This window comes from Triturus cristatus, chromosome 11, assembly GCF_964204655.1.
Source record: "Triturus cristatus chromosome 11, aTriCri1.1, whole genome shotgun sequence".
Classification (NCBI taxonomy): domain Eukaryota; kingdom Metazoa; phylum Chordata; class Amphibia; order Caudata; family Salamandridae; genus Triturus; species Triturus cristatus.
Genome location: NC_140594.1, coordinates 269,527,351 through 269,554,322, shown reverse-complemented (window position 1 = coordinate 269,554,322; position 26,972 = coordinate 269,527,351). Strand labels below are relative to the sequence as shown.

Sequence of the window (26,972 nt, the reverse complement as noted above, 5' to 3'; positions counted from 1 at the left end):
TGCTGATGACATGCTCTACATCTTTGGTGAACAGGAACTCTTCAGTGCCGAGGAGGGGTGAGGACACTGGCTCTTCAGGCAACCCGCCCCATCAGCCATGGTGCAGCCAGAGACAGTCTTCTTGAATGGCTCAAACCCGAAGAAAGAAGAGAAGGCTGCTCAGACCAAGATCTCCTACCTGAGAATCAAGACCACTGCCAGGGTCGTCAGTAGGGTCGGCTGGGACACCCAATCCAAGTCGAGCTAGAACTCCACTGAAGGAGTAAGGCATCAAGACCCATGTAAATAGCACCATAACCTCCAGGATCTCTGACACTTTTGAGCAGCAGTAGGCACAAAACTGAGGCTTTGCATCAAAAACGGATCTGTCTAAGGGCGTTCACCTCTCTAGGCCACGAAACCAATGAGAGGCCTTGACTCCACTTAAAGCCCATATGCTGCACTCACCGAAGCCATTGATGACTCCGATGCCGACACTTTGAGCAGAAACCTGCCAATCCTCCAAAGGTTACAGGAGGAGCTTGATGCAAGTCAAACACGCCTCTTCATTCATCTACTTACTGGAAAGATTTTGGCCACCGCAGCCAAAATTCACAGAGACTCCGCCTCAGAAGAGGAGACTGGCTCTTGAGACGGTACCTGCATTGGAGGCCCCCTGGGCTCTCACTTCCAAGAAGTATAGAGACAGAGGCACTAGCCTCCCCCTTATGCTCCACCTCCTCCTTCTGCTCCTCCATCACCACTTCCACCATGATCATGCACACCACCTCCACTGATTCTTATGCCATCACCAGTGGGATTTCCACACTCCTCTATGGCTCGGGCAGCTCCTTCAGCCCTGCTGACTCCTAGAACACACCTTTAGTGCCAGGGCCCACAGACGACCCTTGGAATGAAAACGATGTAGAGCCCCAAGACACCCATATCTCAACCATTGCATTATCAGGGCATATCTCCAGATGATACGATGGCCTATCACAAGGTCATCCAGCAAGCAGCAACCTTTCATAAGCTTGACATGCAAGTCCTGCATGAGGAAGTCTACTCCATCGTTGAGATGATGATCAAGTCAGAGTGGACAGGGCAGTTTTTGTCCATGTTAAAGGGCATGCTCAAGTCTGCCCTGAAGAGATTCAGGTAAGGCCACTGTAGTAACATCAAGGGTGGAAATTAATTGTAATCCCTCCCCCTATGACACTGTATACATTGAGCGCCTTCTGCTGCCCAACTCTCTGGTCATGCACACCGCCCACAAGTGAACTCCTGCTCAAGTCGTAGGCAACTGCCAACCACTTGATAAGAAGAGCAAGAAGTTGAACACAGCCAGCAACAGGATGACTCTAGGGGCGGATTTCCACTGGCACATATCCGACTTTGTTGGGTCTCCTGTCACTCTAGGATAGTGTTCAATAGGAAGAAATGCAGGTGCAGGCGAAGCATCTCCTTTAAGATTTCACGAAAAGGAGTGAAGAAATATTGTCAGAGGGCAAGACCATCTCCAATGCTACCATCTGTTATGCCTACTATGCTGCAGACTCCGCTTTCCAGGGAGTTAACACCAGTGTCCTCATCAGACAATAGCTGTTACCCCACGGTGCACGGTACATGCTTGAAAGCAGCAAGTATGGCCTTCCTTGGCACAATACCTCTAGCTGACTTATGTAAGGTAGCTACTTGGTCATCCCTACACTCCCTCTAATTATTGTGTGGACATTTTAGCCCTCCAACAGGTTATCTTTGGCCAAAAACTCTTAAGGTCCTTTGCATCATTCACACACTAGCCACCGCTTCTTGAGAATAGAATAGGGTTAGGATTTGGCGTAACAGCTAGAGCATCGACCTCGAAGCTGTGGGACCGGGTTCGAGTTTCGGTAGGGACGCTTAACATATTGTGATTGTGTGCAAATCACTTAATCTCCACCTGCATAGCGAAAAAATCAATGTGTCTGTCTGTAACGTAACTGGTGCTCATGTAAAGCAATCTGATAACTTCAGGTCAAGTTTGCGCTATATAAAACTCCCCAAAACATTTTTTTTAAATACTCCTTTACAGTCTTTGCAGAGCATGTATATCCATAGCAACACATGCTACGAAAGGAAAACGTTACTTTACCCGTAAGGATCTGTTCTCAGTGTGTAGTACTGTAGAGTCACATGCGCCTACCCTCTTTCCCAGAGCATATGGCTCTACTTGCAGATCTTTTTCAACATATTCCCATAAAACACATGGTGCACCATACCACGGTCACCGTTCACTCACCACTCTATAAATAACTCCCACTGTGCAAAAAACAATCTAATATAGTCCTTATCAGTGTCCATTGCCTACTAAGGATGAAGTCCCACTGCATTCCATAAATCGAAAACCTTTCTTTTGAAGGAAAAACAACTTGCAACCATCCAAGCCCAAGATGGCAAGAGTATGCCAAGCATGTGAACTACAGCACTACATGCTACGAACACATGCTTACATGGTAAGTAATGTTTTCCTTCTAGCAATATGCTCAAAGTTATTAAATATTATTTTGTTTCTTTTCACAGCTCAGCGGGGAATTGTCAAATTTTGGGATGAATTTGGTTATTTATCTGCTAATTGGAATCAACCACCGTCTACTGATTTACGCTACAAACGTAGGCGAGCCATGGAAATCCCCACAACAATTCAATGTGGTTAGTGTCTATTCTGAATTGTTTGTCATTTGTATAAATGCAAGTACATTTTTTTATCAACTGTTTTTTTTACTTGGGATTTTTTCAGTATAACATGCAAAGTGAGCATGCAACATGACGCAAACAGTAGCATCCATGTACATTACAATATATACGCACACAAAAGATGATAGGTTGTACTGTCTTGCGAGTTAAATCGATATAATTTTGCAGAGAGACTTGACACACTCATCAAACACTGTAAGTTCAATGAATAAGCCATACGCCTCAGAGTCATTTATGGTTGCTTCTCCGATTTCTTCAGAAGGGGAATGCTGAGAGAAACTCAGAGTCTTGAACAAGTGTTAATGGCTGCTAGAGCGGAGGTGCATGCTGGCAAGCTGCTGACATGGAAGTCAGAGGTGCCCCAAATGAATCAGTCCTGAGTATGAAAAGCGAATCAAAGCAAAAGACTGAAAGACACAAGGTGATGTCTCTACGTAAAAAGAAGTTATGTTTTGGGTGTAGAATTTCATTTCCACGCAAAGACAAATGTCCCATCAGACAGATATGTAAGGGCTGTGGGAAGGAGAACAATTTTAGGATGTGTGCAAAGCAAAGGGAAAAACAAGTGTGTCACGGCGCAAAGACAAAAAGGTTGCCAGTGTTTTCCAGAAGCAAGTTCGACGCGCACCCACAAAGCCCAGCGGAGACATCAGGTAAAACAAATAGACACTGAACAAAGTCGATCGCCATCTAAATCATTGTCAAACAGTTCCTCCATATGAGTATTAAGTGAAAGTGAAGAAGATGGTTGTGCCAAGTCAATGTTTATTTTAGAGAAGCGTGCACAAGTTGGATTGGCCGCATGTGAGGAAAAATGTCAGACAAAAAAGTCGACATGCCAAAGTACCAAAGTCATTCAACATTGTCCGTTAATTACACTGATAGTAAACAGTTGTTCAACCTTTCATCATTGTCAGTGGTGCATTGGCAAGTATTGTGCCTGAAGAAAAATCTAATGAATTGTATTCATAACCACAACTTTTGCCATCGAAAACCAAACTGTATGCATAGGTTGGATCGACACCCTTAAAAAGTCGAGGTTCAATTGTTGCGACAATGAAACATATGAAAACGAATGTGCAAGCACCCATCCATGTGCTTCAAGGGCCCGTGTTGAGTGCCTGTTCAGTCAGTTTCAGCACATATGCTGATATGGGACTAATTTCTGTGCACTACATCATGAGTGCTCACCATGAAATAGTAAGTCAGTTCCCTTCATTGTTTCATGGTTTGGTAAAGCTTAAGACTATGAAAGTAAAGTTACATATTAATGAGGACGTCTGTCCTGTTGCTCAGAGCCCTAGGCGAACAAGTAAGTTCGAGGCATGTGGGCTGCTGAATTCATATCTGTGCATAGATCGCCGCCTAGTGTTGGGTCCGGATGTTTGCACGTTGTTGTCCTGGAAGAGTCTTCGAAGTATCCTTGGATAGGTGACTCCTCCCATGGACTACAGTGCGCATGGGCATCCTCTCCATCCTCAGATTGTTTTTTTCCGCCATTGGGTTCGGATGTGCTATCTTAGCTCAAGTTAGGAAAAACTTTTGTCGAGGCCACAAGGCCTTTAGTTCGCGTCGGTACTGTTTATCGATCGGGTTTCGATACTTTTTGTTAGTTTACTAACTTTCAGCACCGACTTTGTTCGCATTTGCCTGTCCATCGACTCTACTTCGACGATGGAATCCAGGACGCCATTCAAAAGGTGTCCGGTATGCAATGCGAAGTACCCACACATCGACGTCCATCCGGTGTGCAACAAATGCCTTTCGCCGGACCACGACGAATCGACATGTATGGCCTGTGCCCGGTTCCGTTCAAAGAAGACTCTGCGGAATCGTCGAGCGGCGAGGCTCGAAGCGCAGCACGCGGCACCGGCCCCAGCTGACATCTTCGACGAGGCTGACGACGTCGAAGAAGTAGAAGTCTTACCCTCCAGTCCCGTTTCCGAACACGAACACGAACCCGGATCGGACGAGGCCGACGAGTCACTCTTCCACAGAGGTGAAGACGACACCGAGGTAGGAGACGACGAGGAGGCCTTAGGAGCCGAAGAGAGTAGCTCCGATGATGAACAAGGCCTACCTGTTCAGACCGAAATTTCACCAGCGCCACAGACTATGGCTCCGGTCGAGGGATCGCCTTCGGGCCTTACCCGAGACCTATCACGCAGTCCTTCGGCCCCGCCCTCGGGCCCGGCCTCGGACGTTCAGCGGCAGCCATTACCGCTTAAGCCAGCTGGTTTCCCTTCCACGAAACCGAAACCGAAAGCTGCTCAGGTTCCTACGAAACCGAAACTGAAAGTGGCGCTAGTCGGATCGAGGCCTTCAACACCTTCGACGCCAGCGCACCGGGTCGGCACCGACCGCACCAAGAGAGACTTCGGTGCCGAACTCGAGACGGGCGACATGGGAGTCGACAAACGGAAGAAGGTCATCGGCGCCGACAAACCTGCCCGGTTACCGGCGTCGACGCCACCGACACCGAGGGCCGTCCCGCCTGCTACGCCTCGCAGCACTCCCTCGACGACACCAAAACCTCACGTGTCGAAGACGTCGACGGTGATCTCCGCACCTCGACTCGATGCGCCACGGGCGCAGAAGATATCTGCAGCCGCCTCGACGACCCTGGCGGGGGCCACGACCTCTAAGGCGCCCCGAGTACGGCCTGGCGCGATGCCAGGCTGCAGATCCAAGGACGCCCTCCAGGACCCGTCGGGTTCCGGTTCGGCTCCGGCGGTTTCGTCGGTGCCGACCAGCATTACCTTCGGCTTGCCTCCACCCACAATCCCGAAGGCGTTTCAACTCAGGACACAGGTCACCAAAACTGCGGTTACACCTGTCGAGCCGTCTCCGTCACACGTCATCGACGCCGACACTGGCAGGATGATTCTCCACGGCCGAAGGATAACTTCGGAACCGCCATTGGAGCCTTTCAGGATCCCGCTAAAGAGGAAGCTGCCTGTGGACTCAGAACCTCTCCTGTATGAACCCTTCTATTCACCCTACCAGGATCCACACCGGGCCTCCCCCACACGCTCCGACACGGATGCATTGGGGGACTACTTGGATGAACAAGTCCCCTACCATGTGGACACGGACCCTGATGACCAGCAGGACCCTGACCAAACTTGGGGCGACCCTGCAGACCCCAGTGCACCTCTTGATGCACAGGACACACAACTATATGGGCCAAAAACATCACCCACAGAGGATACTGCGGCGTTCAACGCTCTGATTGAACGTGCGGCAAACAACCATGATGTACAGCTTCACTCTGATATCATCGAAGATGACTTTCTAATGGACACCTTTGCATCCTCAGAAAGACATGTAAAGACTCTGCCAATGTTGAAGGGGGTCCTCAAGCCAGCCACTGACATTTTCAAGGAACCCACCAGGGCACGAGTGATAAACCCCAGGATCGATAAAAAATACAGATCAGCACCTGGGGATCCTACTTACATCAGAGGCCAATTACCACTCGACTCCATCGTTGTGGCGAATGCCCGCAAGAGGGCACACTCGCAGACAACGGGTGACGCTCCTCCCCCGGACAAAGAGTCCAAGGTGCTAGAGACCTCCGGCAAGCGAGTTGCCGCACAAGCTGCAAACATATGGCCCATAGCTAACACTCAAGCGCTCCTCGCTCGCTACGATAGAGCGCACTATGACACACTGGAGCAACTTCTTCAGCACCTCCCTGACCCCTACAAAGAAGGTGCAGAAATCCTTATCAGAGAGGGACAGCTACTCACAAATGCTGCCATTAAATGTGCACTAGACGCTGCAGACACGGCTGCCAGGGCCATCAACACTAGCGTCATCCTACGACGTCACGCCTGGCTACGTATCTCAGGATTCAAGCCTGAGGTACAAAACAATATACTTAATCAGCCCGTCAACCCCGACTTTTTGTTCGGACCTGAGGTTGACACCACCCTCGAGAAGATAAAAAAGGACACGGACACTGCAAAGTCCATGGGCGCCCTACAAACTCAGTCCTTTCGGAGCGGCTCCTTTCGTCGCCCCGGAAACAAGGGGGCAGGTAGAGGACAGGGGTCACAACAAACATATAACAAGGGTAATACGCAGACCACCTACGATAAGAACACCCGAGGTGGCTATCGTGGCTCCAGTACCAAGGGCAGAGGACGTGGCTACGGCAACACCAGGTCCTCCCCCAAGAACAAGCAGTGACGCCCTCTCCCTTCCTCCCGACCACATAACACCTGTCGGGGGAAGGCTACAACGGTTCCTGTCCACGTGGAACTCCATCACCACGGACAGGTGGGTCAAAGATATTATAAAACACGGTTACTGTCTGGAGTTAACTTCCACTCCACCCACAATACCACCAAGAAACCGTCCTATGTCCTCAGAGCACTTAACGCTCTTACAGCAAGAGGTAGAAAGTATGCTTCTAAAAGGCGCTATCGAGCTCGTACCCATCCACGAGCAGGGCACGGGGGTTTACTCCCTCTACTTCTTAATTCCAAAAAAGGACGGGTCGCTCAGGCCTATATTAGACCTGAGACCCCTGAACCAGTACATTCTTTCAGAGCACTTTCACATGCTCACTCTACAGCAAGTCCTTCCGCTTCTCAAGCAGGGAGACTTCCTAGCATCACTGGACCTCAAGGATGCGTACTTCCACATACCCATCCACCCCTCACACAAAAAATACCTCAGGTTTACTGTTCAGGGGCAGCACTATCAGTTCAAAGTCCTTCCCTTCGGCGTGACAACAGCGCCCAGGGTTTTCACGAAGTGCCTAGCTACGGTGGCAGCACACTTACGGAGGCAGCATATACACGTCTACCCCTACCTAGACGACTGGCTCGTTCAAGCGAAGTCGGCCCAGCAATGTGCAAGCCATATGTCCCGCACCATTCACCTTCTTCACAGTCTGGGATTCTCACTAAATTACCCAAAGTCCCATCTCCAGCCCGCACACGTACAACAGTACCTGGGCGCGACTATAGACACTCTGGCGGCCTCAGCTCAGCCAAGTTTAGTGAGGATCAACAGCATACAACTGCTGATCTCCAAGTTCAAACACAATCACTCGCTTCCAGCGCGAGTGTTTATGCAGTTGATAGGCATGATGGCCTCCTGCATCTTCATAGTCCCGCACGCGAGATTACATATGCGCCCACTTCAGGAGTGCCTAGCACGTCAGTGGAATCAGGCTCAAGGACAGTTGAAAGACCTAGTGTTGGTGAGCGGTCGGGCATACAACTCTCTGCATTGGTGGAATCCACAAAACCTTTGCAAGGGGCGACCGTTCCAAGAGCCTGTTCCACAAATAGTACTGACAGCGGACGCGTCTCTCCAGGGATGGGGAGCTCATGTACTACACTACACAGTGCAGGGACTATGGACGACACAACAGAAGAAGATGCACATCAACCTTCTGGAACTGATGGCAATCTTCCTGGCCATGAAGGCTTTCAAAGTACATCTGTGCAACAAGGTCGTGTTGATCCGGACGGACAACATGACCGCAATGTACTACATACAGAAACAGGGAGGGACACACTCTCCACAGTTGTCTCATCTGGCTCAGAGCATGTGGAAGTGGGCCATTCAGAGGAACATGTTCCTCATGGCAGAACACCTCCCCGGCAAGGACAACCAGATGGCGGATCTGCTCAGCAGACACAGCCACCAGATGCACGAGTGGGAGTTACACCCATCAGTACTCCAACCGTACTTCCAGCAGTGGGGTCACCCAGAGATAGACCTATTCGCGACAAGCGAAAACGCAAAATGCCAAAGCTTCGCCGCCAGATTCCCACATCCGCAGTCGCAGGGCAATGCGATATGGATGAACTGGTCCGGCAGATTTGCGTACGCTTTTCCCCCAGCACCGTTGATACCGCTGGTGGCTCGCAAACTCCGACAACACTCCCTGACACTCGTCCTAGTTGCTCCCACGTGGGCACGCCAGCCGTGGTACACCACCTTCCTCGAACTTTCCGTGGTACCGCATCAAAGGCTGCGGATCAAACCCGCGCATTTGACGCAGAACCATGGAGAGGTTCAGCACCCAGATCCGCAACAGCTGAACCTGGCGATCTGGCTCCTGAAGTCCTAGAGTTTGGCTATCTCAATCTGCCACCTGACTGCATGGACATCATCAAGGAGGCCAGGAGACCCACTACAAGAGCTTGCTATGCAGCCAAATGGAAAAGGTTCGTCATTTATTGCGGTAATAATGACATTAACCCGCTGGACGCATCCATCCACGACATCATATGTTACCTCTTACACCTATACCGATGCAATCTGGCGTACACCTCTATACGTGTCCATTTGACCGCAATATCAGCCTATCTGCAAACCAGGCAGCACCTCTCTCTATTCAGAGTGCCTGCCATCAAAGCATTCTTGGAAGGACTCAAACGAGTCATTCCACCTAGTCACCCACCGGCTCCAATGTGGAACCTCAACTTGGTCCTCACACGCCTGATGGGTCCACCCTTTGAACCTCTACACTCATGCGAGATTCAATTCCTTACCTGGAAAGTAGCCTTCCTGGTAGCGATCACTTCCCTAAGAAGAGTTAGTGAACTCCAGGCACTAACCGTTCAAGAGCCATTTATTCAGGTTCACGCCAACAGGGTCGTACTACGTACCAACCCCAAATTCATGCCCAAAGTAATATCGCAGTTCCACATGAACCAGACTATTGAACTGCCCGTTTTCTTCCAAAACCCACAAACTGTTGCAGAGCGGGCATTACATACACTAGATGTACGGAGGGCCCTCATGTACTACATCGACAGGACTAAACCCTTCAGGAAGACAAAACAACTATTCGTTGCCTTTGCCCCACACCACAAAGGTAACGCCATCTCCAAAGCAGGGATAGCCAGATGGATAGTTAAGTGTATTCAAATCTGTTATCAAAAGGCAAAACGCACATTAACTATTCCACCACGAGCCCACTCAACACGCAAGTTGGGGGCTTCCATGGCCTTCCTAGGAAATATTCCCCTGCATGATATATGCAGAGCAGCCACATGGTCCACTACACACACATTTACAAAACACTATTGCGTAGATGTGCAGTCAAAACAGCAGGCAGCTGTAGGACAGGCTGTTCTCAAAACACTTTTTCAGACCGCTGCAGCTGGCACGGGTAGCCGCCGCCAATAGAGGGCACTGCTATGTATTCTATGCACAGATATGAATTCAGCAGCCCACATGCCTCGAACTGAATATGCTACTTACCAGTATGCATCTGTTCTTGGCATGTAGGGCTGCTGACATTCATATCGCCCTCCCTCCTCCCCGGCGCCTGTCGCAGCTGCAGCTCTCAGAATTATTGCAAGCATGGTCATCACTTTCTGTATCTACTCCATCACTGCCACAATGGCGAAAAACAATCTGAGGATGGAGAGGATGCCCATGCGCACTGTAGTCCATGGGAGGAGTCACCTATCCAAGGATACTTCGAAGACTCTTCCAGGACAACAACGTGCAAACATCCGGACCCAACACTAGGCGGCGATCTATGCACAGATATGAATGTCAGCAGCCCTACATGCCAAGAACAGATGCATACTGGTAAGTAGCATATTCAATACAAGATTATGTTGAAAAGGAATTTGATTTGTTATTTAAGCATGATATTATTGAGCATTCTATTGTTTCAACGCCATGGGTTTCTCCCATCGTGGTAGTACCCAAAGAGGGCAGTGAAGGAGCTCTACGCATATGCGTTGACATGTGTAGAAAGCTGGCTCTGTATATGATATTGCCACTATTTGGTAATACCGTGCACAGAGTCCAGGGGTTCCCCAAAAGTGTACAAGTTTTTGCAGCGTGAATCTTTCTGGATTCACTATGCTGTGCATTATTCCGCCATCTGGTGGTTGGGTCCGGATTCGTAGTCTTTCTTTTGTTTTTTTTTGTTTTTTGTTTTGTTTTTGTAGCCCTGGTGGCCGTCGACGTCCCACCATTTGGTGCACCTCTCGTGACATCGTCGTGCTTCCTGCGGAAGTCCCACCTTTGGGGCGCCATCTTCAGATTATTTTTTCCGCCGTTGGGTCTGGATCGTCATCGAGAAGCTCCAGAGTTTTTACACGAAGGAAGAAGGAAAATACGCGAGTTTCATTGAAGGAAAACTTTTAGAAGACTACAGAGAGAAAGGTATTACAGCCGGGACGACGAAGAAGGAGGGGATCCTCGAAATTCTTCGACGCTCATAGGAAAATGCGCACTCGGAGGCTCTGAGCGCAATGGACAAGACACCATTTAAGTTCTGCCCTAACTGCCACCACAAGTACGCGCAGAAGGACCAACATCCGGTCTGCAACCTTTGCCTGCCGATCGACCACGAGAGCAAGGACTGCAACGGCTGTTCCGCTTTCGCGCCGAAGACTCTCCGGGTGAGAGAACGTCAGAGGAGAGCCAACTTCAGCATGGAAGGCAAGGGTAAGGCCCCGACATTGTACGATCTGGGCCTCTCCACCGACGATGAAGACAACATCGCCGAGGGACCTGATGTCTTCACGGTCGCAGAGACCGATAAGAAAACGCCTTACGAGGTAAGACACGTCGAGTACAAAACCACCAAAAGGGCCCCGCAAATCGGAAGGTGACTCTCGAAAAAATGAGTCAAAGTCCTCGAAGGAAACACCAGCGCCGAAAATTTCGACATCCGCCAGTGGTTCAAAGGACAGAAGGCCGCGCGGATCCTTCGAGAAGGACTCCCAGGTGCCGAAGACCGCCGAGAGACAGAGTTCGTCGAAACAGACCCACGAGGTGGGACGTTCGGCGCCGAAAGACAAGGCCGCGTCGACGCAAGCTCCGTCGAAGAGACCGGAGGTCAACGCCGAGCACATCTCAAGCATGGAAAAGAAAAAGAGAAGGCTCGAAGCGGAGATGGAGAGCATCCTTCAGAGGAAGAAGGAGTTCGACGAAAGAATGAAACAATTCAAAATCCCAACGGTCCCGTCGACGGATGTCGTTGAGATCGAGGAACAGGGAGATTTCGACGCCGAAGAGCAGTCGAGGGTCCTGAAGAGGAGGAAGAAGTTCCCTACTATGAGGGAGAAGATGATGAAGAGGATCAGCAGTCGTTCTACGGCTCGGCGCCGTCGACGACTCAGGAGCTGGAATGGCAGGACATCGACGCCGAAAATCCCGAAGAGCCCGTGGACTTGTATCCTTCGAGGCCTTCGCCGCCAGACGACATCGGGGCTTACAACATGGTCATCAAGAGTGCTGCAGCAGCCTTTGGTGTGAAATTGGACGAGGAGAAGCCGAAAGCAGACTTCCTACTCGAAACTCTGCTCCCCATCCAGACGAGGAGCCAGTTCCTCCCCATGCTCCAAAGCGTGATGAACCAAGGTAAGGAGGCGTTTAAGGACCCAGGAACATGCCGGTCCATCACACCCCGAACGGAAAAGAAGTACAAGCACTCCTCGCAGGATCCTCCTTACATCAAGGGATCGGTCACTGCCGACTCAATCATTGCTTCCACGGCCAGGAAAAGAGCCAATGTGCCGGCGACCTCGGGCCCACCTCCTGATAAGGAGAGCAGAAGGATGGACCTCACTGGTAGGAAGGTAGAAAGAAACACCGCAATGCACTGGCGCATGGCAAACTCAAACGCGCTACTGAACAGACACCAGTACCAGCATTGGGATGAGATGGGGGAACTAGTCTAGCATCTCCCAGAAGAGTACCGTCAAAGGGCTTCCCATCTAGTGGAGGAAGGGAAGAATATCGCCAACTCATGCATCAAGACTGCATTGGATGGGGCAGAAACTTCGAGCAGACTGATGGCCATAGGGATCACTGAAAGGAGACAGGCTTGGCTCAGAATTTCTGGATTCAAGCAGGAAGTCCAGAATAACATAGTGAACACCCCTTTCAACGGTGAAACGCTGTTCGGGGAAACTGTGGACGAGAAGCTCACCCAACTGAAAAAGAAAAATGAGACCGCAAGATCCATGGGGGCCCTGCAGTTCAGAGGGATGCAAGGAGGCACCCCAAATCGGAGACCCTACGGAAGGGGATGAATCCAGCAGGGTACGTCGCATCAGACATTCCAGCAAGGGCAGCAGGGTGACAGTCACAGCCAGCAGGGACCGCAGAAGCAGAACTGGCAGTACCAGCCTCGAGGCCAGTCCTTTCGCGGGAGGGGAAACGGACGTGGCCAAAGGAGGAGAGGGGGAGACCAACCCTCATCTAAGTGACTACACACGCAAAAAGGCGCTCACCCCCAGCATACCCCGAAGGGTGAAGCGCAATGTAAGAACACCAAGGGGGTTACACAAAACAAGCGCCTACGAACATGCAACACCGGTAGGCGGAAGACTGGGCCTCTACCCGCAACAATGGCAACAAATAACCTCAAGACAAATGGGTTCTCAACGTCATACAGCACGGATACTGCATAGAGTTAGAGAAAAGGCCTCCAAACAAGAAACCAAAGAGAAGACAGCACTCGGGTCAAGAGCTCGCTCAACTCAGGGAGGAGACACTTCAACTACTGAAAAAGAGGGCCATAGAACCAGTGCCATGCAGAGAAAGGAACAAGGGAGTGTACTCAAACAACTTCTGGTACCAAAGGTGGACGAATCACTAAGACCCATCCTGGACCTAAGATTCCTAAACAAATTCATAAAGACGCACAAATTCAAGATGACATCACTACAAGAAGTGCTACCCCAAATGCGAGGCGGAGACTTCATGTCCACCGTGGATCTCAAAGATGCCTACCTGCACATCCCAATGAACAGACGACACAAAAACCTGTTAAGGTTCAACATCAACCAAGATCATTATCAGTTTACAACCCTGGCATTCGGTCTAAAGTACGCCCTAAGGGTTTTCACAAAATGCCTTGCAGCAGTAGCAGCGTACTTACGAAGGGAAGGGATTCATGTGTATCCTTACCTAGACGACTGGCTAATCAAAGCAAGCACTCGCGACAAGTGCGAGGAGCACGCAGAACGGGTGACAAGAACACTAACAAACCTGGGGTTCTCGATACACTGGGGGAAGTCATCGATGGAACCAGAACAGGTGAAGATCGTCCTGGGGGCGAAGATCAACACCATAGACGGAACGGTCATGCCCAGCGACAGAAGAACAATAGCCCTGCTGAACGAGACGCGTCTCTACCAGAAGGGGCGAGTTCTGACAGTGAGAACAATGAGCAAGATCATGGGGATGATGGCGTCATGCATCCACCTAGTCCCCAATGTACGGCTTCACATGAGACCATTTTAAGAATGGCTGCAACAGCAATGGTCACAAGCAAGCGGGAGTTGGGAGGATCTAGTGGTTGTTACGCACGCAGTGCAGGAGGAGATAGCATGGTGGAACAGAGAGAACGTAACTACAGGAAAGACCTTGATACCACCAAACCCAACTGTGACCATCACCACGGACGCATCACAAATAGGATGGGGAGCACACATGAACAAGCTCAGGGTGAGGGGTCTGTGGACTCCGGCAGATGCGGTCAGACACATCAATTACCTGGAATTGAAGACTGTCCTGCTAGCCCTGAAGGCCTTCCAGAAGCAGCTATACAACCAGAAAGTGTTGATACAGACAGACAATACTACTACCATGTTCTATATCAACAAGCAGGGAGGGACAATATAGTTCCCCCTTTCCACTCTGGCACAGGAGATTTGGAGATGGGCCATCCCACTCAAGATAGACCTGCTGGCCATACACCTACCAGGGAAGGACAATGTGGAGGCAGACTGGCTCAGCAGACAGACATCGGTATCCCACGAGTGGGAGCTCAATGGACAGGAAACGCAGAGGCTATTCCAAAGGTGGGGGAACACCGACAATAGACCTGTTTGCAACACGCCTGAATGCAAAATGCCAAAACTTCGCATCCAGACAACCAGAACAGCAATCGCAAGGGAATGCCCTATGGATAAGTTGGTCAAAGACATTTGCCTACGTTTTCCACTGATACCGCTGTTACACAGGGTGCTCGACAAGTGCAGGACCAGCAACATGACACTGATCCTAGTGGCACCACAGTGGGCAAGGCAGACATGGTTCTCTCAAATAGTGGAAATGGCACAAGGCACTCCTCACAAATTCACAAGAAGAAAGGACCTGCTCTCCATGCAGAACGGAGAGGTCCTGCATCCAGAGCCAGAGAGCCTCAGCCTGGCGGCATGGCTCCTGAAGACTTGGAGTTTGTGCACCTGAACCTACCTCCAAGCACTATGCGAGTGCTGCGGGAGGGAAGGAGACCTACAACACGAAAATGCTATGGGGAGAAATGGAAAAGGTTCACAATATGGTGCAGCAGAAATAAACTACAGAATAAAATGACAACAGAGTCAACGGTGCTTATATATCTCGTACACCTACTAAAAAGTAATCTATGCTCATCCTCCCTAAGGGTACACCTAGCGGCAATCGTAGCTTACACACGAGGGGAGAGAGGAGGAAGTCTCTTTACGTCACAGGTAGTAAAGAGGTTCCTGGAAGGGGCGAAAAGAATTGCGCCACCAAAGAGGATGCCGCCGCCGGCATGGAACCTCAACGTGGTCCTAACCGAGCTTATGAAGGCGCCGTTTGAGCCCATCCACAAGGCCACGCTGCAAATGCTGACAATAAAAACAGCCTACCTGGTAGCGATAACCTCGCTGCGCAGAGTGAGCGAGCTGCAAGCACTAACACTGCAAGAGCCCTATATCCAGATACACAAGGATAGGGTGGTTCTAAGAACGGACCCACACTTCATGCCTAAGGTGGTGTCGGTATTCCATATGAACCACCAATTCAGATACCGAGTTTCTTTCAAAACCCCACAACAAGCGCAGAAAGGGCACTGCACACTCTAGACGCTAGAAGGGCAGTGATGTACTACATTTAGAGGACCAAAGAGCACAGGAAGACCAAGCAGCTCTTTGTCTCCTTTGCAATTAGTTTCCTGGGTAGACCTGTGACAAAAGCCACCATTGCACGATGGATCGCACTGACAATACAATTCTGCCACAAACAGGCAGGGCAGTGGCCACGAGCCCACTCCACAAGGAAGAAGGGAGCAACTATTGCCTTTCTGGCAAATACGCCCATTCAAGACATATGCCTGGCGGCAACATGGGCTTCAGTGCACACGTTCACTAAGCACTATTGCATGGACGTACAGATGAACAAGGAAGCACAAGTAGGACAGAAGGTGCTTCAACACATATTCAACCGCCAACACTCATCTACCACCCAGCCGCCACAAAGATAACAAACCGCTACAAAGTCTATGCACAGCATAGTGAATCCAGAAAGATTCACGCTGCAAAACGAATAGTTTCTTACCTGTCGGTGTAGTTTTGCAGCTTGAAGATCTTTCTGGATTCACTAGCGAACCCACCCACCTCTGCCAGGAAGATGAGGTGGAAGGACAAGGAAGAACAGAATAATTGAAATACTAAAGGAAATTGGAAAAGGAAAATTAAGAGAACGCCTAGGGTTTAAAAAAAAAAAAGAGGGAAAAAGAACCCGAAGATGGCGCCCCAAAGGCTTGAAGATCTTTCTGGATTCATTATGCTGTGCATTATTCCGCGATCTGGTGGTTGGGTCCGGATTCGTAGTCTTTCTTTTTTTTTTTTTGTTTTTGTTTTGTAGCCCAGGTGGGCGTCGACGTCCCACCATTTGGTGCACTTCTTGTGACGTTGTCATGCTTCCTGCGGAAGTCCCACCTCGGGGCGCCATCTTCAGATTCTTTTTTCCGCTGTTGGGTCTGGATCGTCAACGTGAAGCTCCAGAGTTTTTTGCGAAGAAAAGAAGAAAGAGCACGAGTTTCATCGAAGAAGAACTTGAGGAAGACTACAGAAGGAAGATCAACGAGCCGGGACGACGAAGAAGGAGGAGAACCTCGAGATCTTCGACGTCCAACGGAGAATGCGCACTCAGGGACGCTGAGCGCAGGAATGGACAAGACACCCTTTAAATTCTGCCGTAACTCCCACCATAAATACTCGCAGAAGGACCAACACCCGGTCTGCAACCTTTGCCTGCCAGTCGACCACGAGAGCAAAGACTGCAACGCCTGTTCCGCCTTCACACCGAAGACTCTGCGGGTGAGAGAGAGACAGAGGAGAGCCAACTACAACATGGAGGGCAAGGGACAGGCCCCGACGCTGTACGAACTGGGCCTCTCCACCGACGATGAAGACAACGTCGCCGAGGGACCAGATGACTTCACGATCGCAGAGACCGATAAGAAAACGTCTGATAAGGTAGTAGAGACGTCGAACACTAAACCCTCGACAGGGCCCCGAAAAACAGTCAGACTCTCGAAAAACAGTCAAAGTCCTCGAAAGGAACACTGTGAGAAAGTGGCTCTGTATATACTGTTCCTTAATAGGTACAGGGTGTACAGAGTCCACAGTCCCCCAGGGTTTGACAGAGGTTAAAGTTAGGTATAACCTTACTCTCTAAAGTGGTAGCTTGGTCGAGCAGTAAGGCAGTACCAGAGGACAGTGTAAAGCATTTGTTGTACACAATCAGTCAGCAAATGGTTTCACACACTCAATAACTGAACTCTAGCCCAATGGTTTATATATAAAAAATATATGCTTGTTTTATTTTAGAACCAACACTTGGAGTTAAAATATACTTTCTCAACAGTAGATGTTTCATATAAATACTTTTGCAATATGCAATAGACTTTAGTAAACAGTTACAAGTGGTTGCAGTAGGCAACTCTATTTTTAAACACAACAATACATTTAGCTCAATGGTAAATTCAAGTTATTTACAACAGATTACTTTTTAGATTACTTTTGAAATTCCAGGACTGGATCCTAGATTCAGTCCTGGGTCAGTTCTCAGAATCAAGTGATAAAGTCAACTTAAGTACTGTGATGATTTTTAACTAATATTTAGCTATTTTAAAAGTTGACACTTAGAAAATATTTCAGAGAAAACAGTCAATGATTCCCTATGGAAGAAAATGCAGGTTACAGGTACAGTATGTTCTTGTTACTTTTGTAATCCAGTACTGGGTGCCTAGACTCAGTACTGGGACCTTTATCCAAAACAGGTAAGCAATTACGTTTTCAGATATTATACGATTTTTGAAGAATATTTAAAGATTGCAGAAATCGACACTTAGAAGAAATTTCACAGAAAAACAGTCAATGGTTTCCTATGGAAGAAAATTGAGTTAAGGGTAAGTACAGTTGTAGAGATTTTTCAGAGTCAGTGCTGGGCACCAAGATCCAGCACTGGGAGCTCACCTAAGAACAGGTGAGTAAATTCGTTTTTATCACTCGGCTGATTTTTGGTGAATATTTGAAGATTTGAAAAGTCCACACTTAGAAGAAATTTCAGGAAAAAGCCAGTCAATGTTACCCTATGAGGAAAATAGAGTTTGCGGTTTAAGGATAAGTACTTGACTGGCAGAGTTGAGGTTCTGGGCACAGACTCCGGGGTCTCCCAGGGTCAGGTAAGTACAGTTGTTTGACCCTCAGCGGCTCTAGGGCGGCCGGGTGCAGAGAGAGTTAGGCCCAATGTTATCCTATGAGGGATAGGGGGGCCTTGTTTGGTGGCTACTGACTGGCAAGCCACGCGGCTGTGGGAGCTGGGCTCCTGGTCACTTACTCAGGGCAAGTGGGGAAGTAGGAAGGAGTAGAGTTTTCACTGCCAGGGCCACTCGGGCAGCTGGGTGCAGAGTGCTTTTGAGCCTTCGGGCGCTCAATGGATTTCAATGGGAAATCTCCGGTTAGGAAAAAGACTGCAAGCTCGGGGATGAGGACTCTTCAGGTGCCACCACCACTTCGAGGGGTAAGTTAGGTAGTTGGAGGATAGGTAGGTACCCCGGGATTGGGCACAGGGGGCCGTGGGGGCCACGTGCAGGGGTGCCTTTAGGTGTCGGGAAATCTTACCCTCTGTTTATCGCGGTTGGGGGGGCACCTGGTTCTGAGGCTGCAGGCTTCTTCAGGAATGTCGAGGGAGGTCCTTGGGTGCCGGACTCGGGGTCACAGTCGCCGTGGGGTCGTCCTCTGGGTCTTTGTTCACTCCGGCACTGGCCAGGCTCGGCTGGTGCAGAGTGTGCTGGGTTCGCGGTTCCAGGCTGCTGCCAGGGGTTAGAGATAGGTTTCGAGTAGAGCCTCTACTCATGGGAGTCCCAGGGGCTTAGAGCCAAAAGGTAGCCAGGTCCTTCGGGGTTGGTGAGGTTGCTAGCCACAAGAGATGCCGGGCTGGAGCAGGAGCAGGTTCGAGGGTCGACAGGCCGGTAGGGCTGGGGCCAAAGCAGTTGGTGTCTTCCTCTTTTCAGCAGCTGCAGGGCAGGTCTTCTTTCTTCTTGCTCTTCATAGTTTGGAATCTGGAATCTGGGGAAGGAAGGTTCAGGGTGCCCCTAAATACTAGATTTAGGGGCGTTACAGGTAGGTGAAGGGCAGGGACCAATGGGTCCCCGTCCTGGGGTGGGTATACCCCCTATCCTGCCTCTCTCCTGTGGGAGGGGGGCAGTAGCCTAGTCCTGATAGGGTAGGGCTCCCCATCTTCAAGATGGCGAGAGCCCGGAGATGTGCTTCGCCTCGCCTCCCCCACCTGAGGGGTGAGGTTGGCAGGCTGGCACATCCCCTGTCCTTATTTGGGGTTTCCGGCCAAAGCTTCCCGCCAGAGTGGGGGGTTGCAGGGGCCTGGGGAAACTCACAGAGGCGGCATGCCTTTGAAGCTTCCCCCTGCCCATCCTGGGGGAGGAGATTTAGCACCTCGCCCAGGATGTGCATTGTTGCAGGACCAGGAGAGCAGGGGCTCTCCTGCCCAGGGGTCCAGCAACATGTCTGCTGGGTGGCAGCCTAGGCAGCCTCAGAGCAGACGTGGATTCGTAGGTTAGGTTCGAGGGGGCACCTCTAAGATGCCCTCTGGGGTGCTTGGTACATTAAATCCCACACTGGCATCGGTGTGGGTTTAATGTGCTGAGAGGTTTGATACCAAACTTCCCAGTCTTTAGTGTTGCCATTATGGTGCTGTGGATCTCGTGTTTGACGAGCTCCCAGCACCATGTACTCTTTAAATGGCAGCACTGCACTTGCAGGGCTCAGGAATGGACCTGGGCACTGTAGGGGCACAGGGCTCTTGCTCCTGTGCCCACACCATTGGCATAAGGCACCCAGCTAGAGGGGTGACTGATGTATGCCATGGCAGTGTATGTGATGGGCATGGCACACAGGGATGTGTGCCATGTCGACTTGGTTTTTGTCTTGCACCCAAACACTCAGCCTGCAAAGGCAGTGTGTGTGTTTAAGGGTACAGGGCCTCTAAGAGTGGCACAAGGAGTGCTGCAGCTCTTAGAGGCCTTCCTGGGTCACAAAGCCCTGGGTACTTAGGGTAACATTTACCAGGGGCTGACATGTGGCCAAGGTTTGCCAATTTGGGTTTGGTTTGTTTTAGGGAAGGAACATAGGCCCTGGGCACCTGATTGGCAGGAGTCCAGAGCACACTCAGTCAAAGTACATTCAGCAATTTAGCAAAAAGTGGGGGCATACCATGCAAGAAAGATGGCACTTTTTCACAAACACCAGCTCCGAAAATTTCGACGGCCACGAGTGGATCCAAGGACGAAAGGCACGGCGGATCCTTCTAAAAGGACTCCCAGGTGCCCAAAGACCGGCGAAAAGCAAAGTTCGTCGAAGCAAGGCCAAGAACTTGGGTGCTCGACTTCGAAAGATAAGGTCGCGTCGACGAAGGCTCCGTCGAAAAGACCAGCGCTCGACGCCGAACATGCCTCCGAACTGGAAAAGAAGAAGAGGAGGCTCGAGGCAGAAATGGAAAGCATCCTACAAAGGAAAAAGGAGTTCGACGAAAAGACGAAATGGCAAGATCCATGGGGGCACTGCAATTCAGAGGGATGCGTAGAGGTACCCCGACACGGAGACCTTACTGAAGGGGAGGAAACCAGCCGGGAACGTCACACCAGACATTCCCATCAAGGCGACAATCATGGACAGCAGGGGCAGCAGAAACAAAACTGGCAGTACCAGCCTCTGGGCCAGTCCTTTCGCAGTAGGGGCAACGGATGAGGGCAAAGACTAAGAGGGGAAGAACAGCCCGCCTCGAAGTGACTTCGCCCGGAGAGGAGTGCTCACCCACAAGATCACTCCGAGGGTAGAGCACAGAAGATCCAAAACAAGAGGGTTACACAGACCAAACGCCAAGGAGCATGCAACACCGGTTGACGGCAGGCTGAGACATTTCCTTCAGGAATGGCAAAACATAACAGACAAGTGGATACTCAACATCATACAGTTTGGGTACTGCATAGAGCTGGAAAGGAAGCCACCAAACAAAAAACCAAAGAGAAGGGAACACTCAGGACAGGAGCTAGTGCAACTCGTAGAGGAAGCACAAGAGCTACTCCAAAAGTAGGCCATAGAACCAGTACCATTCAAAGAAAGGAACAGGGGAGTGTACTCGAACTACTTCCTGGTACCAAAGGTGGACGAAACACTAAGACCCATCCTGGATCTACGGTTCCTAAACAAATACATAAGGACACAGAAATTCAAAATGACGTCCCTACAAGAGATACTCCCACAAATGAGAGACTGGGACTTCATGTCCACCGTGGATCTCAAAGATGCCTACCTGCACATCCCAATGAACAGGCAGCAGAAACATCTGTTAAGGTTCGCCATCAACAGAGAACACTACCAATTCACAACCTTAGCATTCGGACTAAAGTCCGCACCAAGGGTCTTCACAAAATGCCTGGCAGCAGTGGCAGCGTACCTGCGGCGGGAAGGGATTCATGTGTACCCTTATCTCAACGACTGGCTAATAAAGGCAAGTTCACGCGAAAGATGCGAGGAACACGCACAACGGGTCACAAGCACGCTAATGAAGCTGGGTTTCTCAATACACTGGGTGAAATCCTCTATGGAACCAGAACAGGTGAAGATCTTCCTGGGGGCTCAGATCAACACCATACAGGGAACGGTGTTGCCCAGCGAGAAGAGAACACTGGCCCTGCTGAAGGAGACGCGCCTCTACCAGAAGGGGCGAGCTCTGACAGTGAGAACAGCGAACAAGATCATGGGGATGATGGCGTCATGCATTCACCTAGTTCCCAATGTACGCCTACACATGAGACCGCAACAGCAATGGTCACAAGCAAGCGGAAGTTGGGAGGATCTAGTGGTTGTAACGCACGCAGTGCAAGAAGAAATAGCATGGTGGAACAAGGAGAACATAACTATAGGGAAGCCCTTGACACCACCAAGCCCAACGGTGACATCACCACAGACGCATCCCAGATAGGATGGGGAGCACATATGAACAAGCTCAGAGTGAGGGGTCTGTGGACTCAAGCAGATGCGGTCAGACACATCAACTACCTGGAATTGAAGATCGTATTCCTAGCCCTGAGGCCTTCCAGAAAAACCTGTACAGCCAGAAGGTGTTGATACAAACAGACAATACAACAACGATGTTCTACATCAACAAGCAGGGAGGAACACAATCCATTCCCCTATCCAACCTGGCTCAGGAGATTTGGAGGTGGGCCATCCCACTCAAAATAGACCTGCTGGCCATACACCTACCAGGGAAGGACAATGTGGAAGCAGACTGGCTCAGCAGGCAGACTTCAGTATCCCACGAGTGGGAGCTCAATGGACAGGAAACGCAAAGGCTATTCAGAAGGTGGGGTACACGACAATAGACCTTGCAACACACCTGAATGCAAAATGCCAAAACTGCGCATCCAGACAACCAGAAAAACAATCCCAGGGAAATGCCCTATGGATAAGTTGGTCAAAAAAATTTGCCTACGCTTTTCCACCAATACCACTGATACACAGGGTACTCAACAAGTGCAGGACCAGCAACATGACACTGATCCTAGTGGCACCACAGTGGCCAAGACAGACATGGTACTCGCAAATAGTGGAGATGGCACAGGGACCACCACACAAGTTCAAAAAAAAAAAGACTTACTCTCCATGCAGAACGGAGAGGTTCTACAGCCAGAGAGCCTCGGCCCAGCGGCATGGCTCCTGAAGACCTCGAGTTCGCACACCTTAAGCTACCTCAAAGCACTATGCGAGTGCTCCGGGAGGCAAGGAGACCGACGACACGAAAATGCTATGGGGAAAAATGTAAGCGGTTCACACAATGGTGCAGCAAAAAGAAACTGCAGAACAAGTTGACAAAGGAATCAACAGTGCTGAGATACCTCATGCACCTACTAAACGCTAATCTATGCTCATCCTCGCTAAGGGTACACCTAGCAGTGATTGTAGTCTACACACAAGGTGAGACGGGTAAGAGTTTCTTTACATCATGAGTAGTAAAGAGATTCCTGGAAGGGGCAAAGAGGATAGCGCCACCAAGGAGGATGCCGCCGCCGGCATGAAACTTCAACGTAGTCCTAACGGAGCTTATGAAGGTGCCCTTTGAGCCCATCCACAAGGCCTCGCTTCAAATGCTAACAATGAAGACAGCCTTTCTGGTGGCAATAACCTCGCTGCGCAGAGTCAGCAAGCTGCAAGCACTAACGCTGCAAGAGCCTTACATCCAAATACACAAGGACAGAGTCGTAATGAGAACGGACCCACACTTCATGCCGAAGGTGGTGTCGGCATTCCATATGAACCAGTCAATACAAATACCAGGCTTCTTTCAGAACCCAGCCACAAGCGCTGAAAGGGCACTGCACACCCTAGACGCTAGAAGGGCGGTGATGCACTACATCGAGAGAACCAAGGAGCACAGGAAAGCAGTTTTTTGTGTCCTTCGCAACCAGCTTCCTGGGTAGACCAGTAACAAAAAGCACCATCGCGCGATGGATCGCACTAACGATACAATTCTGCCACAAACAGGCAGGGCAAGAACTATCGGAAGGGGCACGGACCGACTCCACGAGGAAGAAAGGAGCAACAATCTCCTTTCTGGTGAACACACCCATTCAAGACATACCTGGCGGCAACATGGGCTTCAGTGCACACGTTCACTAAGCACTACTGCGTGGATATACAAATGAACAAGGAAGCACAGGTAGGACAGAAGGTGCTTCAACATATATTCAACGACCAATGCTCATCTTCCACCCAGCCGCCACAAAAGTGACAAACCGCTACAAAATCTATGCACAGCATAGTGAATCCAGAAAGATTCACGCTGCAAAACGAATAGTTTCTTACCTGTCGGTGTAGTTTTGCAGCTTGAAGATCTTTCTGGATTCACTAGCGAACCCACCCACCTCTGCCAGAAAGATGAGGCTGGAGAAGAGGGGGGAAAGACAGAGAATGGAGAACAAAAAGAGACATAGAAAGGAATATGAGAAAGGATATGATTAAGAAGAAATACTGAAAATTGCCTAGGGTTAAAAAATAAATAAAAAAGAATCCGAAGATGGCGCCCGAGGTGGGACTTCCGCAGGAAGCATGACGACGTCACGAGAAGTGCACCAAATGGTGGGACGTCGACGCCCAGCTGGGCTACAAAAAAAAAAAAAAAAGAAAGACTACGTTTCCGGACCCAACCACCAGACCGTGGAATAATGCACAGCATAGTGAATCCAGAAAGATCTTCAAGCTGCAAAACTACACCGACAGGTAAGAAACTATCTGTTGTTCTCAGCCACCAAAGAGTCTGCATGCTGTGAGAAAGTGGCTCTGTATACTCTATTCCCAAATAGGTACAGTGTGCACAGAGTCCACAGTCTTCAGAGGCTAAAGTTAGATATAACCTTACTCTCTAAAGTGGTAGCTTGGTCGAGCAGTAAGGCAGTATCAGAGGACAGTGTAAAGCATTTGTTGCACACACTCAGTCAGCAAATAGTCTCACACTCAAGAACTGAACTCTAGGCCAATGGTTTTGTATAAAAATATATGGTTGTTTTATTTTTGAACCAACAATAGATTTCAAAATATACTTTCTCTGAATGAGAGGCTTTAGATAAATACTTTCAATATGCAATAGGCTTTTGAATGCAATCGACACAGTTGTTGCAATAGGCAACACAATTTCAAACATAATAATACATTGAGCTCAACGGGAATTTCTAGTTAAATGCAATTAGTTACTTTAAGGATTACTTTTCTAACCACAGGACTGGGTCCTGGATTCAGTCTTGGGACATTTCCTGTAAACAATTGAGTAAAAGCGTTTTGGTTACAGTAGTGATTTTTAAGCAATATTTTGGTATTTTAAAAGTTGACACGAAAACTTTTTCACATAGAATCACCAATGTTATCCTATGGGAGGAAATTCACTTAGCAGGTAAGTGGGGTTATTGTTACTTTTTCTAACTCAGTGTTAGATCCTGGATCCAGCACTGGGGCATCTCCTGTAAACAGTTGAAAGAATGAGTTTTTGTTATACAGGCGATTTTTAACGAATATTTGTAAGTTTGCAAAATCGACACTTAGAAACTTTTTCAGCAAAAAACAGGCAATGTTATCCTATGGAATGAAATTCAAATTACAGGTAAAGTATGTTCTCGTTACTTTTGTAATCCAGTTTTGGGCTCCTAGGTTCAGCCCTGGGACATCTATCTAAAACAGGTAAGCAATTACGTTTTCACAGTTGGTGCGATTTTTAAAGAATATTTGTAGTTTGCAAAAATCGACACTTAGAAGAAATTTCACAGAAAAACAGTCAATGGTTTCCTATGGAAGAGAATTGGGTTAGCGGTAAGTACGGTTGTAATTACTTTTCAGGGTCAGTGCTGGGCACCAAGATCCAGCACTGGGATCTCTCCTGATAGCAGGTGAGTATTTTCGACCTCGTTACTCGGTTGATTTTAGGTGAATATTTTAAAGTTTAGAATCTCCACACTTAAAAGAATTTCCAAGTGAAACCAGTCAATGTTACCCTATGGAAGGAAAGAGTTATCGGCTTTTGGGTAAGTACTCGACTGGCAGAGTTAAGGTTCTGGGCATAGACTCAGGGGTCTCCCAGGGTCAGGTAAGTACAGTTGTTACACCCTCAGCGGCACAGGGGCAGCCGGGTGCAGAGTGAGTTAGGCCCAATGTTGTCCTATGGGAGGCAGGGGGCCCTTGGTTGGTGGCTGCTGGCTAGCAGGCCACGCGGCTGTGGGAACTGGGCTCCTGGTCACTTGCTCAGGGCAAATGGGGAAGTAGAGTAGAGTAGAGATTGCACTTCCAGGGGCACTCGGGCGGCTGGGTGCAGGGTGCTTTTGAGCCGTCGGGCGCTCAATGGATTGCAATGGAGAAGCTCAAAAACGAACAAAGGCTGCAAGCTCGGGGACGAAGATTCTTCAGGTGTGACCACCACTTCGAGAGGTAAGTTGGGTAGTTGGAGGATAGGTAGGCACCCAGGAGTTGGGCACAGGGCACCGCAGGGCGCCGGGTGCAGGGGTGCCTTTTAGTGTCGGGAAATCTTGCCCTCTGTTGATCGCGGCTGGGGGGGGTCCCTGGTTCTGAGGCTGCAGGCATCGTCAGGAGCGTCGAGGTGAGTCCTTGGGTGCCGGATTCGGGGTCACAGTCGCTGGGGGGACTTCCTCGGGGTCTTTGTTCACTCCGGCACAGGCCAGGCTTGGCGGGTGCAGAGTGTGCAGGGTTCACGGTTCCGGGCTGATGCCAGGGGTTAGAAGCTGGTTTTGAGCAGAGCCTCTGCTCATGGGAGTCCCAGGTGCTTAGAGCCAAAAGGTAGCCAGGTCCTCCGGGGTTTGTGAGGTTGCAGGCCACAAGAGGTGCCAGGATGTAACCAGGAGCAGGTTCGAGGGTCGACAGGCCGGTAGGGCTGGTGCCAAAGCAGTTGGTGTCTTCCTCTTCCTTAGCAGCTGCACAGCAGCTCTTCTTAGTTTTTCGGAATCTAAGGAAGGAAGGTTCAGGGTGCCCCTAAATACTAGATTTAGGGGCTTTACAGGTAGGTAAAGGGCAGGGACCAATGGGTCCCTGCCCTGGGGTGGGTACACCCCCTATCCTGCCAATCTCCTGCGGGAGGGGGGCAGTAGCCTAGTCCTGATTGGGCACGGCCTCCCATCTTCAAGATGGCGAGCGCCCGGAGATGTGCTTCACCTCGCCTCCCCCACCTGAGGTGTGGGGTTGGCAGGCTGGCACATCCCCTGTCCTTATTTGGGGTTTCCGGCCAGGCTTCCCACCAGAGTGGGGGCAGCAAGTGTCCTGGGGAAGCTCAGAGGCGGCATGCCTTTGAAGCTTCCCCCTGTCCATCCTGGGGGAGGAGAGATGCACCTCGCGCAGGATGTGCATTGTTTCAGGCCCAGGAGATCGGGGGCCCTCCTACCCGGGGTCCAGCAACATGTCTGCTGTGTGGCAGCCTAGGCA

The 26,972-nt window shown here is 50.0% G+C and overlaps 1 protein-coding gene across 5 annotated transcripts in view; it reads left to right on the top strand.

Annotated features, from left to right (window-relative positions):
- Nucleotides 1–26,972, top strand: part of MORC2 (MORC family CW-type zinc finger 2) — a 403,660-nt gene that overhangs the window by 189,795 nt on the left and 186,893 nt on the right. For all 5 annotated transcript variants that reach the window (XM_085634756.1, XM_085634754.1, XM_085634755.1 and 2 more), the window contains one exon: nt 2,542–2,670. In XM_085634756.1, coding sequence (XP_085490882.1) covers nt 2,542–2,670 — 129 coding nt within the window. The remainder of the gene's footprint in view (nt 1–2,541; nt 2,671–26,972) is intronic.